Source organism: Thamnophis sirtalis, unplaced genomic scaffold, assembly GCF_051295495.1.
Source record: "Thamnophis sirtalis isolate CommonGarterSnake01/CBP01778 unplaced genomic scaffold, rThaSir2_p1.2 scaffold_3, whole genome shotgun sequence".
NCBI classification, from domain to species: Eukaryota; Metazoa; Chordata; class Lepidosauria; order Squamata; family Natricidae; genus Thamnophis; species Thamnophis sirtalis.
Window position 1 is genome coordinate 163,950,502 of NW_028261383.1, and position 12,593 is coordinate 163,963,094.

General features: G+C 39.0%; 1 protein-coding gene across 1 annotated transcript in view; it reads left to right on the top strand.

The window, feature by feature from the left end:
- Positions 1-667: 667 nt before the first annotated feature.
- Positions 668-12,593, top strand: part of LOC106545296 (LIM homeobox transcription factor 1-alpha) — a 96,302-nt gene continuing 84,376 nt past the window's right edge. The window contains exon 1 of the mRNA XM_087710675.1: positions 668-749. Within this exon, the coding sequence (XP_087566801.1) occupies positions 692-749 (58 nt within the window). The 5' untranslated portion in view covers positions 668-691. The remainder of the gene's footprint in view (positions 750-12,593) is intronic.

Consider the following 12,593-nt stretch of genomic DNA (forward strand, 5'->3'; position numbering starts at 1 on the left):
CTAACATGAATAAGAACACACCAAAGCCCTCATCTACAAATAGCAGATTCATAAATCATGGAGATGAAAAGGGAAATCAAGGTTACTTAGTGAAAAGTCTAGCTTTATGCAAGTATTTGAGCAAATACATTTTATCTATTTATTTGAGTTGTTTGCTGCCCATCTCCCTTCAGTATGTCAGTTGTCCAGCTTCTGCTTCAAATCATCCAGAAAAAAAGCAGCTCATTACTTTCTTCAGAAATTTGCCCCACTGCTAAGTTGCTTTTACTGTTGAAAAACTTATTTAAGGTTTACCTGGAGGAAAAAAAATTAATAATCACCAGCAGCATTGTATCGTGATAGCATCCACAGATTGCTATAGACCTTTCAAGCTGAACTTTTTGCAGTCAAGGATGATATGTTGCCTGTAGATTGTCTGTCCCTGATGTAATTGCTGGAGATACATACAAGTTATGAGGCTAGAGAACAAATGATGACAGTCCCATTCCAAAATCCAAAACAGTCTCTAACTAACTAAATTATTTACCCCATTTGGAATTTCCCAGCTGGCAGGTTGAAGATGGATTTATGGAAAACAAACACTTTCTCCTATCTTGAGTACAGCATAATCTAGTCTGTCTTTCCTTATCGCTCCCATTTTGATGACTAGCTTCTCTTTGACAGGCCCATCTTCTGCTGCCAGGCCTGGAGGATGAAGACTGAAGAGGCTCCCTCTTGTCTGCAGCAGGCCATGCCAGTCTTGGGCTATGGTAAGTGCCTAGTTTTGGGGAAATGTGTTGAGCTCCAAAGAGTGTTGCTTGATAGTGAGATTGTATAGCGTACACCCTGTACAGTCCTCTAGTCCCTGTTGGTTACACACTAATTTGTCCCACTATAGCATGACTTTGGGAAACACTGATTTACCTGACTGTGTTGTTATATCTTCAAATCCCCATAACTTTAACCTTAAACTCTCTACTATTGACCTCACCCCATTCCTAAGAGGTCTGTAAGGGGCGTGCATAAGCGCACCATTGTGCCCACCATCCCTATCCTACAGTCCCCATTTATTTGTACCCATTTCATTCATACTCATGTTTATTCTTATACCTATTCTCTTGTAAACAATTGACAAATCAAATAAATAAATAAAATAAAAATAAATAAACTCTCTATATTCTACTCAACAAATTATGTCAACCGAGTTTGATGGAATTCTATACTTTCTATGTTTGTGTAGTGTATTGAATGAGTCTATTAAAGTATTCATGAGATAAAGTCTACATTCGTATAACACTTTAAGCTTGACTAGTTTTAACCTTGATTATTTGTTAGTTTGACATGATGCATGAATTCAACTGTTTATGGTTCAATACCTGGTGCAACTGCCCCAAATAGTTAAATTCAGTAGCTAGGTTGTGTGAATGCAACCAATGTGGCTTGATGGAACAATATTATGTGAAAGCCATATGACTCTAATGTATGCCATGTCACCTTCTTAGAGTGGAACAGCTTTGCTGTCCTCAAATGAAGTAGAGGAAATCTCATCTCCAAGGCTGAAGTTCACACCAGCTGGTGTTTGGTGTCCCAACTCCAAGTCTTTTGCTTTAGGGATGAAGAGAAGGGGACCCATCTCTTGTATTTCACTCCAAGGGACAAAATATCTACAGCTGATCTGTTTTTTCCCTGTATCCCGATCCCGACATGGGTCGATGCCAAGTTAGTCAAACCAGAGAACAAACCCTGACTTCATCTTCCCCACAACAATATATCTGGAAAAAAATAGCCAGGGGCAAAACTCCATTAAAAAAAACTTTTCATGCCAGTGAGAAGCTTAACATTTTCACATTAGTCAAGAAACTATTAGTAAAGCAGGCCGAAAGCTGGAAATGGAGACCCCAAAATAATGAGTTAAGTCAAACACTTTTAAATGCCAAAGGCTCTTTCTTGTACATATGATACAGCTTGGTTTAAATGAAGAGCATTACTTGTTTCTTAATTGCTTATTTAAACAAGCTTCCATACTAGCCAATATTTTGACTTGGAGTAGCTTACCAAACTTAAGTAATTATGGTTCAATTAAGGATAAAAAGTATAGAATATACCAATAAGCAAGCAAAAAATAAACATCTCAATCATTCAACCCCATGTCATCACTTCTTTAGAAAAGCAATATTTCATCCTTCTCTATAACTCCTCCTAAAAAGCCCTGTTTTCACCGCCCTTCAGAGCAGTGTCAGAGGTGATACATCCTTATCTCTGGAGATAAGCTGGTCCAGAGACAAGTGTCAAACTCATCAAAAGGGCTCACCCCTGGGGTCCCTGGTGTTGACATTCCTTCAGCATGGCAAGCTGGAATAGGCCCTTTATCTTGGACCTCACCAGGTGGGTAGATTCCGCATTAGAATAGCAAATCTTGCAAATACCTTGATCCTAAGCCCCAAAGCCTCTATAAAGAAGATAACCTCGAATTGCACCTGGAAGCTAATTGGCAACTTGTACAAGTCCTCAGTAGTGTTACAGGAAGGAAACGGGTCATGCTTGTTAGTACTGAGGCTGCTGTACTCCAGACCACTGAAGCTTCTTGTTGACCTTCAAGGATGGTCCATGTAGACCAAATTGCAGCAGTCCATACATGAGGTGACAAGGCTATGAATGACCCTCAGACTCTTATGTGAAAGGAGAAGGATGGCACTAGGATTCTAAGCAGGGACGCAAAACGCTTTCAAAAGTTAAGCATGGATTACTTCCAGAATCAGGAGGCTTCCAGAGTCACTCTGTTTCGCTATGGATAAATTAAAGCCTTGTTTCTCCATCCAATGGACTACGATGAGTGTCCACCAACCCTAAATCTTGCAAGCTGCCCAAAGGATATCTTGCTTATACCAGCTAATGCCACCAAGTATTGCATAGTCATTAACTAGAGTTATCAAGGCTTGAACCCAAGTAGAATTGCCAAGTAGCAATTTCATCAAGAGTATTCTGCAGCTGCAATCCTGCCACTGTCTCAATAACTTCCCCTAAAACTTCAGGCCAATAGTTGATCAGAATAATTAGGCCAAGTGATAGCTTTTTGAAGAGGGGACATACCACTTTCAAGGTAGATAGCATAACCTCCTTACCAAAGAATAATGTGATCGCCATCCACATCCACCCTCCCATCAGTTTCCTGGAAGCTTTCACCTTCCAGTTTGGGAGAGGCAGTGGTGGGTTTCAAAATTTTTAGAACCTCTTCTGTAGGTGTGGCCTGCTTTATGGGAATGGCTTGCCGGCCATGTGACCGGGTAGGAGTGGCTTGCCAGCCATGTGACTGGGTGGGCGTGGCCAACTTGTAAAATGTGGTGAAACTCATTTAACAACGCTCTTGCTTAGCAACCAAAATGTTGGCTCAGGAAATCTCTGGCATTGAATTGTGCAAGTCATAAAGCTGTCAAGTTACAAGACCCTTGCAGCCATAACCCTTTAGGAAAAAAAAACCCAGGGATGTTCAAACTTGACAGCTTTAAGACTTTAAGGTTTACATGACTTTTAGAGGTGGGCGGGGTGATTGGTGAGCCAATCAGTGAATGGTGGGCGGGGCAAGTGTGATGCAGATGGGCAGGGAGGGGGAGCTGGAACTGGTTCCAAATGGCACTGTAGATTTGTGGAACCTCTTCTATAGAAGAGGTTAGAACTGGCAGGAACCCATCCCTGGGGAGAGGGATCCAATACAATGATGGTGGAGCTAAACTGCCCACTTTCTCAGAGACCCTCAGGGTCAAACCAATCTAGATGACATCACAAGGTAATGTAACTCTGTTGTGACAATTGGACTTGCCTAGCCAGCATGCAATCCCATGTAAGGGTGAGTTTATCTTCCAGAGGTCTCACAACTAAATTTCAAGTATGAGAGGGTGGATACTTGTTTTTTTCTTCTCATTCAAGCCTTCCATTCTGGAATTTTCTTCCTACCTTCAAAAAGTAAAATTTTTCTCCCGATTGAGCGTACGTCCAGGAGACTTCATGTGTACATCCTTGTGATTTCTTTGGCAGCAATTTGGAAGTGGTTTGTCATTGGCTTTTTCAAGATCCCCCACCCCAACTTTCCAATCCCTCCTTCCCTTCTCATTGTCTGGTTCACACATACTATGTATACATTGTCATAACATACATTATTCTTTTGAACTTGAATATATTGTTAGCCACTTTAGTGTTGTTTCATTTTAATCAAAGAGGCTAAATTATCTTACCAAATAAACAGTAGGGCATCTCAAGTACTAAAATTATACTTAAACAAGTTTTATCACTGTAAATTTAAAAAAAAACCTACCGGTATAGTTGATTGAAAAAGCATACAGAGAAAGAAACTTCTGTAATTTAAATTCAAAAGGTACCAGACTGCTTGTAGTACAAGTTTGTTATTTTATTTGTACTTTTTTCCAATAGAAAAGTACAAAAACAATAGTAACAGTGATAAATCATTGAAATAATTATGGAAATTGACTTATTAATATCCAATTAATATTTTATATTAGATAGGATTAGAGAAGCAGTGCACAAATATTATGATTGCTTTTGCTCTATTTTTTAGGCTTTTTAAATAAATACCCACATTGTGTTAGTACTGTTCTCAGGAAACATGAGGACTAGGGATTTTAAGCAAAATATTAATTTAACTTTGGTACCTGTTGTTTCTGAGAATCCTCCTCTCTATTCATGTGTGAATATGCATGTGGACATTTATGAATTCAAAGAGGAGAATCTTGCCCCGAACTATGTTATATCCATAGTATATTAGTGCACAGTGAAGGGTACAATTGGAAGATAGCAGTTACCAGGAAGAGACAGAATAGATGCCAGGGGAAAATGTCCAGAAAGATTAATTATTCTTTGCCTGGAAAATCATGCAAATGAATAACAGAGTTGAAAAGGACTTTGTAGGTCATCTAGTCCAACCTCCTATTCAAGCTGGAGGCCCTATATTATTTCTGACAAGTGGCTGCCCAATCTCTTCTTGAAAGCCTCCAGAGATCATCCCTGCCAAAGTGAGCCAATTTGGTCAAGAACTAAACGGTGTTATTACAATGGAGGCCAGGCGTGGCTTTCAACTTGGTGGGAATTACATGAGAAATATTTCTGAAGTCTCCCTGCTCAAAGGAAGCAGCTATACTAAGTTAAGTATTTCCTGCAAATTAGCCTCCTTCTAGGCTGGGTTCACAGGTGAGAAAGAAGGTAGGATTGTTGCTTGTTTTAAGAATGGTGTAAAAACATCTTTTGTTCTACAATCAGTTCTGACCCTTCAAGGATAAGGACCTCTTTCTCTTTTGCATGTAGCTCCTTTGCACTGCAAATTGCACTGCAGAGTTAAGTAGAGCTGGTCAGCAGCCTATGCTTTATTCAATAGAGTTTTACTCCCAGGTAAGTCTGTATAGGATCACAGTCTGTACAACAATTCCTGGATTGCCTCTGTAAGCACTGATGAAGTCTGGGGGAAAATATATCCCACTCAGTAACTCTCAAATAAACAATCTGGAAGCAAATAATATGTGGAAGGGAGTACAGAGACCATTGAAATGGTATCTCTGGGACAATTATGCCAGAGAGTTTCCACTTACGCAGCAAACCTTGGCATTTTGCTGTTAAATAAACAGGAATAACACTGCACAAGAGAGGATTGTTTTCACAAAGCCCAAACCATCTCCATTTCTTTATGACTTTTAATTTCGGTCTGAGTGCAGGCATGATCAGGCTGTGGATATGGGGAGAAAAACAGATCTTGGTTAGAAGAAAAAAGCCTTGCTCCCAGTTATTACCATCTCCCTTTGCCCTCGTTGTAGGGCTGGGTGTGTATTAAATCTGCCAAGGACTGGAAGAGAAATATATCGCGCGGTTACAATATCTGTGAAAGTGAAGCTCCAAGGAATTGCAAGGCTGATTCTGATAAAACCTTTGTTATTTAGTTATGCTCGTTGCTGCTTGGTTCACTTACTCTGAATTAGCTCGGATGAAAAAAAAGGGGGGGGGGTTGCGTATATGAAGAAATCAGAGAGCATGATTGTCATGCCAAAGAGGACAGGGTTCTCCTACCTTTAATAACCAGGCAGAGGAGGAAAGTTTGAAAGGTGCTGCTTCTCCTGAGAATTATACCTTATCCATAGCAATAATTCTGCCACCACGTCTCTGCCACTCTTGATGCCCCTCCCTTCCAAAGAAAAGGCCTTTATGATGAATGTGACAACTGGGGACTTTCTTCTCTTGTTTCAGGAAGGCACATGGCAATAATGAGATTTGTTATTCTTTTGATAAAGCCTATAGGGGTTCACAATGCATGGCTTTTATACTGTGGTGGTAGATTAACCCAGCTTTCCTCAATGCGCCATCCTTCAAATGCTTTGGGAGAAGATAGCCTGATGTCATGATATGCTGGCTAGGAATTCTGGGAACTGTAACCATCAACACACCAGATTGGGCAAGATCTGCTCTTGCACACCTACCACAATCTTACCTAATCCATCTCTGTCAAATGTGTATCATGGTCTCAAACTTCTAAAATGATATAAGATTACATGATCCTTGCTAAGTAATAACAGTAATAACAAAGACTCAGCAGTGGATATGTTCAGAAACACTTGGAGATTTCAACAAAAGCTGGCAATTGGCCACCGAAGGGCTAGCAGCACAGCAACATAAACCAACTTGGATTTAAGTCTAATTTTTCGCTGTGCAAGGGGGAAAAAAAAGATTGGAGCATTCTTGCTGCAACTTTCACATGGCAGTAATTACCATCAAAGACAATAAAAGTTTTCATTTATTCAAGTAACCTACACAGAAGCTAACAGCAGCATGTACTTATTTGTGTAGTACAAACACAATCAAAAACAAATGAGAGATGCAATGATGTGTAGCAAGGAAAATGTTTCAAGTCAGATTCAGACATGTTTTTACTCCAGAATGCTCAATCCCATTTTATATCCCCTTTAGTGCTTCCTTCCCTCCCCATAATCAGAATTTCTTACCCATTGAACACCCATAATCTTCATAGGACTGTTGGGAAGAATTTCTTTCTTATGGCCCTCCTCCCCAAATACTTTTCCAGTTTCTATTAAATGTTGCCTTCCCCTAAACTTGAAAATTCCTCTTTTCCTACTGATGCCCTTTTCATTGCCATTATTTTGATGATAATATACATGTAGCTTGAAATGAAAGGTTTGGGGAAATTACGATTGCTGTACCATATATTTGTAACAGAATGAGCCCCACCAAAGTCAGCAAATCTTATTTCTAAATAGATATAGAGATATAAAATAGATCAGAAGTTGCAGCTTTAAGGTTGAAAGAGGCATATTTAGAATTCCGGAATGTGTTTCTTATGTTGCAGTGAAAGGCAATCGAATGAAATATTCAACTGAAATGCCTTCACATGTAAAATTAAAAAATATGTTAAGAGCCTATCAAAACATCCCTTCTCATGCCAGTAATTCAAATGCTTATGGATGGGAAGATGTCTCTAGTTCTTTTTTCACCGGATTGATAATTGATAATGTACCTGCTTAATGACTCCCTTAGATTAATATATATGTGTAATATGCTTAAACTAGATATTTGCACAGTAAAAGGTCTTTTTTCTTTAAAAAAATTCACATTCTTTCATGGGTCCCCACCTCTTTTTTATTTGAACCGAGTTCTGATCCGTAGTAATAAGCAATTAAATACCATAAGTCAATTGTAGTTGTTTTTGTGGTCATGGAGTAAAAATTGAACTGGTTCCTCTTTATGGAATACCATTATATCCCCCTACGTGCTTCCTTTTTGGATCAAGACAAATGAAGTATTAAGTGAAACACACCTCCTGGTTCTTTTATCCTTACCTTTCTTTCAAAATAAAAAAGTAAGCTATTTCAAGACAATCATGCCTGTGACCCAGTGATCCTCCAGCTGTGATTTGTAACCCAATAATTCATGTCTAAATTCACATAGCTAATGCTGAATGAAGACCTATACTGTATACGGTTGATGTAAGTCTTGTAAGCCAGATTGGTAACCCATTCGGTTTTAATTTAGAACTTTTTTCAGCGAGGGAAAACCTAGGCTGATAGATTTTTCCTGTATAAGTTCTGGTGGCAAAGTTTGATTTTTTTTAAGACAGCTCTGCATATACTAGGACCACCCCTACTATTAAAGTATTTTCAATATATTAAAATTAATATTGGTTTACACATTGTACTAAGCCTGGGTTTGTTTTGACTAAACTTGAATGAATAAACTACTGTGCTTGTGTAACGCTGAAGTTTGAAGTTGACCATCAAGAATTAGCACTTGAGCGAAAGGGAAAGGAGGCAAGCTAATTATCTGATTAATCTCATTTGCCATGTGAAGCTATATTATATTTCTCTTAAAATTATTCAATTTGTACTAAGATCATTTTTTTCCTTAGGTAAGTTGATATACTAGTCCTTTGATATTAGTCTAGATATTTTCCTCTGGAAAACACAATTGATTTTGGCTTTTCTGTAATTTTCTCCTTTCTGAATTTATATTCCTTCCTATGGATTACCATTTACATTATGCAAATGTTCCCTTATGAATCAGTGATATATTCCCTCTCTTTTGGAGATGGGACATGCAAGGGACTATCTCAGTGGGGGTGGGGAATCCCTTTTATTCCTGCTTTGAGTATGGAGATGCTTGAAACTTTTAATATATACTTATTTATATATACATATATACCTATATATTACAGAAAATAGCAGCCCAGCTCACCACAATGACCATAGGAAGCGTACAGCCTAGAATGCCACTTTGGTGTAGTGGTTAAGATGCTGGTCCAGAAACCAGGAGACTATGAGTTCTAGATTCACTTTAGACACGGCAGCCAACTGGGTGACTCTGGGCCAGTCACACTCTCTCAGCCCAACCCACTTCACAGGTTTGCTGTTATGGGGAAAATAGGAGGAGGAGGAAGCATTGGGTATGTTAACTGCCTTGAGTTACCTATAAAGTAACAAAAGCTGGATAAAAGAATTAATAAACAATATAAATAAATACAGAGTAAAAAAAAACCACCCCAAAATAGCTGCATTTATTTTTTTTAAAAAATTCAATAATAAAGGAATAATATAGCATATGTCTGGGGTTGAAAACTAATTCCATTTCTCGTCAGTAAAATTGTTACTAAGCAATCCAAACAGTGGGGGGGGGGGGGTGTCATGTAATCTCTCACCCCAAACACCATGGAACTTGTAACTCTTTAATGCCAAAACCATCCAAATCTCTGGGGACATGGTGCTCCGTAGGGCAAGCATAATGAAAGAGAAGGCATGGCTTCTAGATCCCACAAGATGGCACTTGCCTAATAGTCAGGATAGACCTGGAATGTGCCTGGTGGTTTTGTTGGGACAAGCAAGGCAAATAGACATAGGTAGTCCCAGAAGTAACTTGGCCCTCAGCCACAGATAGCTTTGTAGGACATAAGCAGCATTTTGAATTGTGTTTGGAATCCCACTGGGAGTCAGTGCAGCTTCCAGAATTAGTGGAGCTGGCAGATACCCTCAGGGAGAGAGAATCCCACAAATAACCTGGTCCTGTGCCATTGGGGACTTTAAAGCTAATAACCAACACCTTCAATCACTCCTGATAAAGAAATTGGAAACCTGCACAGCTTATCCAGCAGTGGTGTAATATGGGTGAACCGTAGGGTACCCAAAACTGTGTGTTGTACCAATTACTGTCCTACATATAATGCATTGCAGTAATCCAACTGGGAAACAGTGACCATGGAACGAGTAACCATGAGCATGGCTTCTAAGTCCAGGAATGGGTCCAAGTGGTGCGCAAGATGAATCTGTGTGAATTGCTCACTAGCTCTGTCTTGAGAAGTGCAACCTTTGACAAGAATCAAAGATGGTACCTCACGTAAACCAGAGAGAACATACACACACACACAAAATCCAGATCCACTCAATTTTGCTGGGGTTTATTTTTCACCCTACCTTAATATTGTGGTGCACATTTGCACCACTGGGGATCCAGCAACACTTTCTAGGGGTGCAACTGGAAGAGGTGATCCAGGGCTGCTTGATAACCAGGCCCCATGCAGTCCTGAGAAGGTGCAGCCAAACTGCGATCAATCTTTACTACAAATCTAATTTATCTCTCTTCTCAATGGATTTTCAGCCATGGCCAGAGAGAATTGTGTTGCCTGAGTTAGAAATAAAACATGGGCCAAATTATTTCTGTGCCTGAGACAGAAACCTCCTGAAGCACCTGTCTCTGGATGTAGTGGTGTAAAGATAACAATATAAGAAATAATATGCTGCTCATACATAACACCAGGTGTTGCTCTACATCTAGCTAAAACTGAATTCAAACAGGAGAAATAAGAGCCAACAGTCAATTCTGTAAGCAGCCATGGAAAACAAGACCTCGGTTTTGGTTGTAATTTATCAGCAAGATTCCATTATCAGCAACCTCTCATTTGTTTTCTAGACAAATTGAACTTGAAATAAAAGCTTTGAAGTCTGTTATTTAGTTATGAGAAATATTTCTGTACTTGTCATCCTGTTGAACACTCCCAAAACATTTCGCAAAACGATGAAATAGTTCTGAAATAAATAATTTCAACATGGCATGATAAAACAGAATAAACTTCCCTACGGGTAATAGTACAAAGATTTGTCACAAAAGATGCTGTCCATGGATTCTTTTATGATTTTGTGGGTCTCATCACACAATGAGACAAATAATCAGTGTGCAAATGGAAAAGAGGTTTTTTTTCTTATGTTTGCTTCCTTGCGAAAATTCGCAGATAGTTTATTTCTTTGTTTCAATGGGCAGGAAATATATCTAAATGTGGTAAAGTCTGAAGGTTTAGTTCTGCTCGTCTCTGTTTTAAAATAAGTCTGAATTCCGATTTATTTTTGAATTTAATCTAACATTTTGTTCTGTATACGGTGGGAGTACTGAAAATCCATAGGAAAAGATCAAAAGGAGATTCAGCTCCAGAATTTTAGAATACATCTTAATCTTGTCAGTTTATTCTGTTTAAAATATGCCTGCTATCAAAACTCTGTGCAGTAAGCCCCCATCTTAAGAGTCACCCACAGTTTTCTGTCTTGAAGTGAAAAATTCCTTCCTTAAGACGATGCCTAGTCTCATTCAGTGCCCTTCTAAAAATCAGTCTACTTTTTGTACTCGGAACAATTATGCTCATCTTTTTAAAAGGTCTCTTTTGCCCAGAAAACTTCTCAGTTTGGATAAATGTGGACAAACATGTTCCCTGCTTAACTGGCATACTAATTTTCTTTTTGCTTTATTCAAAGAATGAGTTAGCAGTGACCATCTTAAATTCAACATTCATTTAATGGCTCCGCTGTAACTCTGTTTTTTTGTGATCTCTTTGTTAGTTGCCTCTAATTTTCCATGCACTTTCCCTTTGTACTCTGTTAATAAGTTCAATTGACTGGGGAAAACCAATAGATGAAGCGTCTGGCGACCAATGAAGCAACTGACCATTCAAGCAATTAACCTAGATTTTTTTTAAAAAAATTCATGCAACACCAGCCAGGCATTTGTCTCAGATCTTCACCAGTAATCAGAAACCCTGAAATTGCCCTGAAAAAGAGATGCACCAGCTTCCTTTTTGCATGCTAAAAACCAGCAGCAAGGAGGCAAATAAGCTGTCGCATCTGCACCACCTTTCTGTTTAAACCCTGCAAAGCATAATATCCAATGTGGCCAGGAGCTTCAATCTAAGCTGCTGGGCAGAGATATACATAATACATAGAGCCTGCAAAATGATTTTTAAAAAAAATGAAAATAAAAGCAAGGAAGACCAAAAGCAAATGACACATGCCTAATATAATCCACTGAACTCAGCCCTGAAGGAGGAATGAAATCCATTTGATGAAAGTTTTATGCTTTTATTTTTTTAGCTCCCTCCTAAAGCAAATGTTCAATGCTGGATGGTGTTTTTTTTTAACCCATGTGTACTGTTGAGAAGCCATTGAAGGGCTGACATAGGTCCATTCACGGATAATCCTGATCGGATGATGCCGTATATCACGCACAGTCAATTTGATATGAGTCTGCCCCACCCTCATAAGTCTATCTGAAATGGAAAGATTATCAATGAATTATCTTTTCAACCTGTAAATCCTGGAAACGGACCAGATTAGCCTTCTCCACACTGCTACCCTCCAGATGTCGGACTTCAACCCCAGCCTCATTAGAGGATGACATTTGAAATCTAGCACATCTGGAAAGCACCGAATTGCTGGAGAGCTAGATAGATGGAAGGCTATGAGAAGACGAGCAGCAGTAATTATTATAGTAACAATAGACTCAGAAGGAATGAAGGGTAAGGATGATTATATTTTCTGAGTTTCAGGGTTTGTGAAGGATTTGGATTGTTGTACTTTAATTTGTTGGAACTCCAACACTTATGGATGCTTGATTTGGGGATGGTTTAGAATTAATGAGAGAAACCTCTTTTTAAAAAGTAGGATTTGGACATGAAATAGAATCCTTGTGGATTTTGCTTCTTTGTTTATTCAATTTATGCCCACTCCAATTTCCAGATTCTCAAACTGTTTATGCGATTAAGTCCTTGGCTTTAGTGATCTCTCCATGACATCACC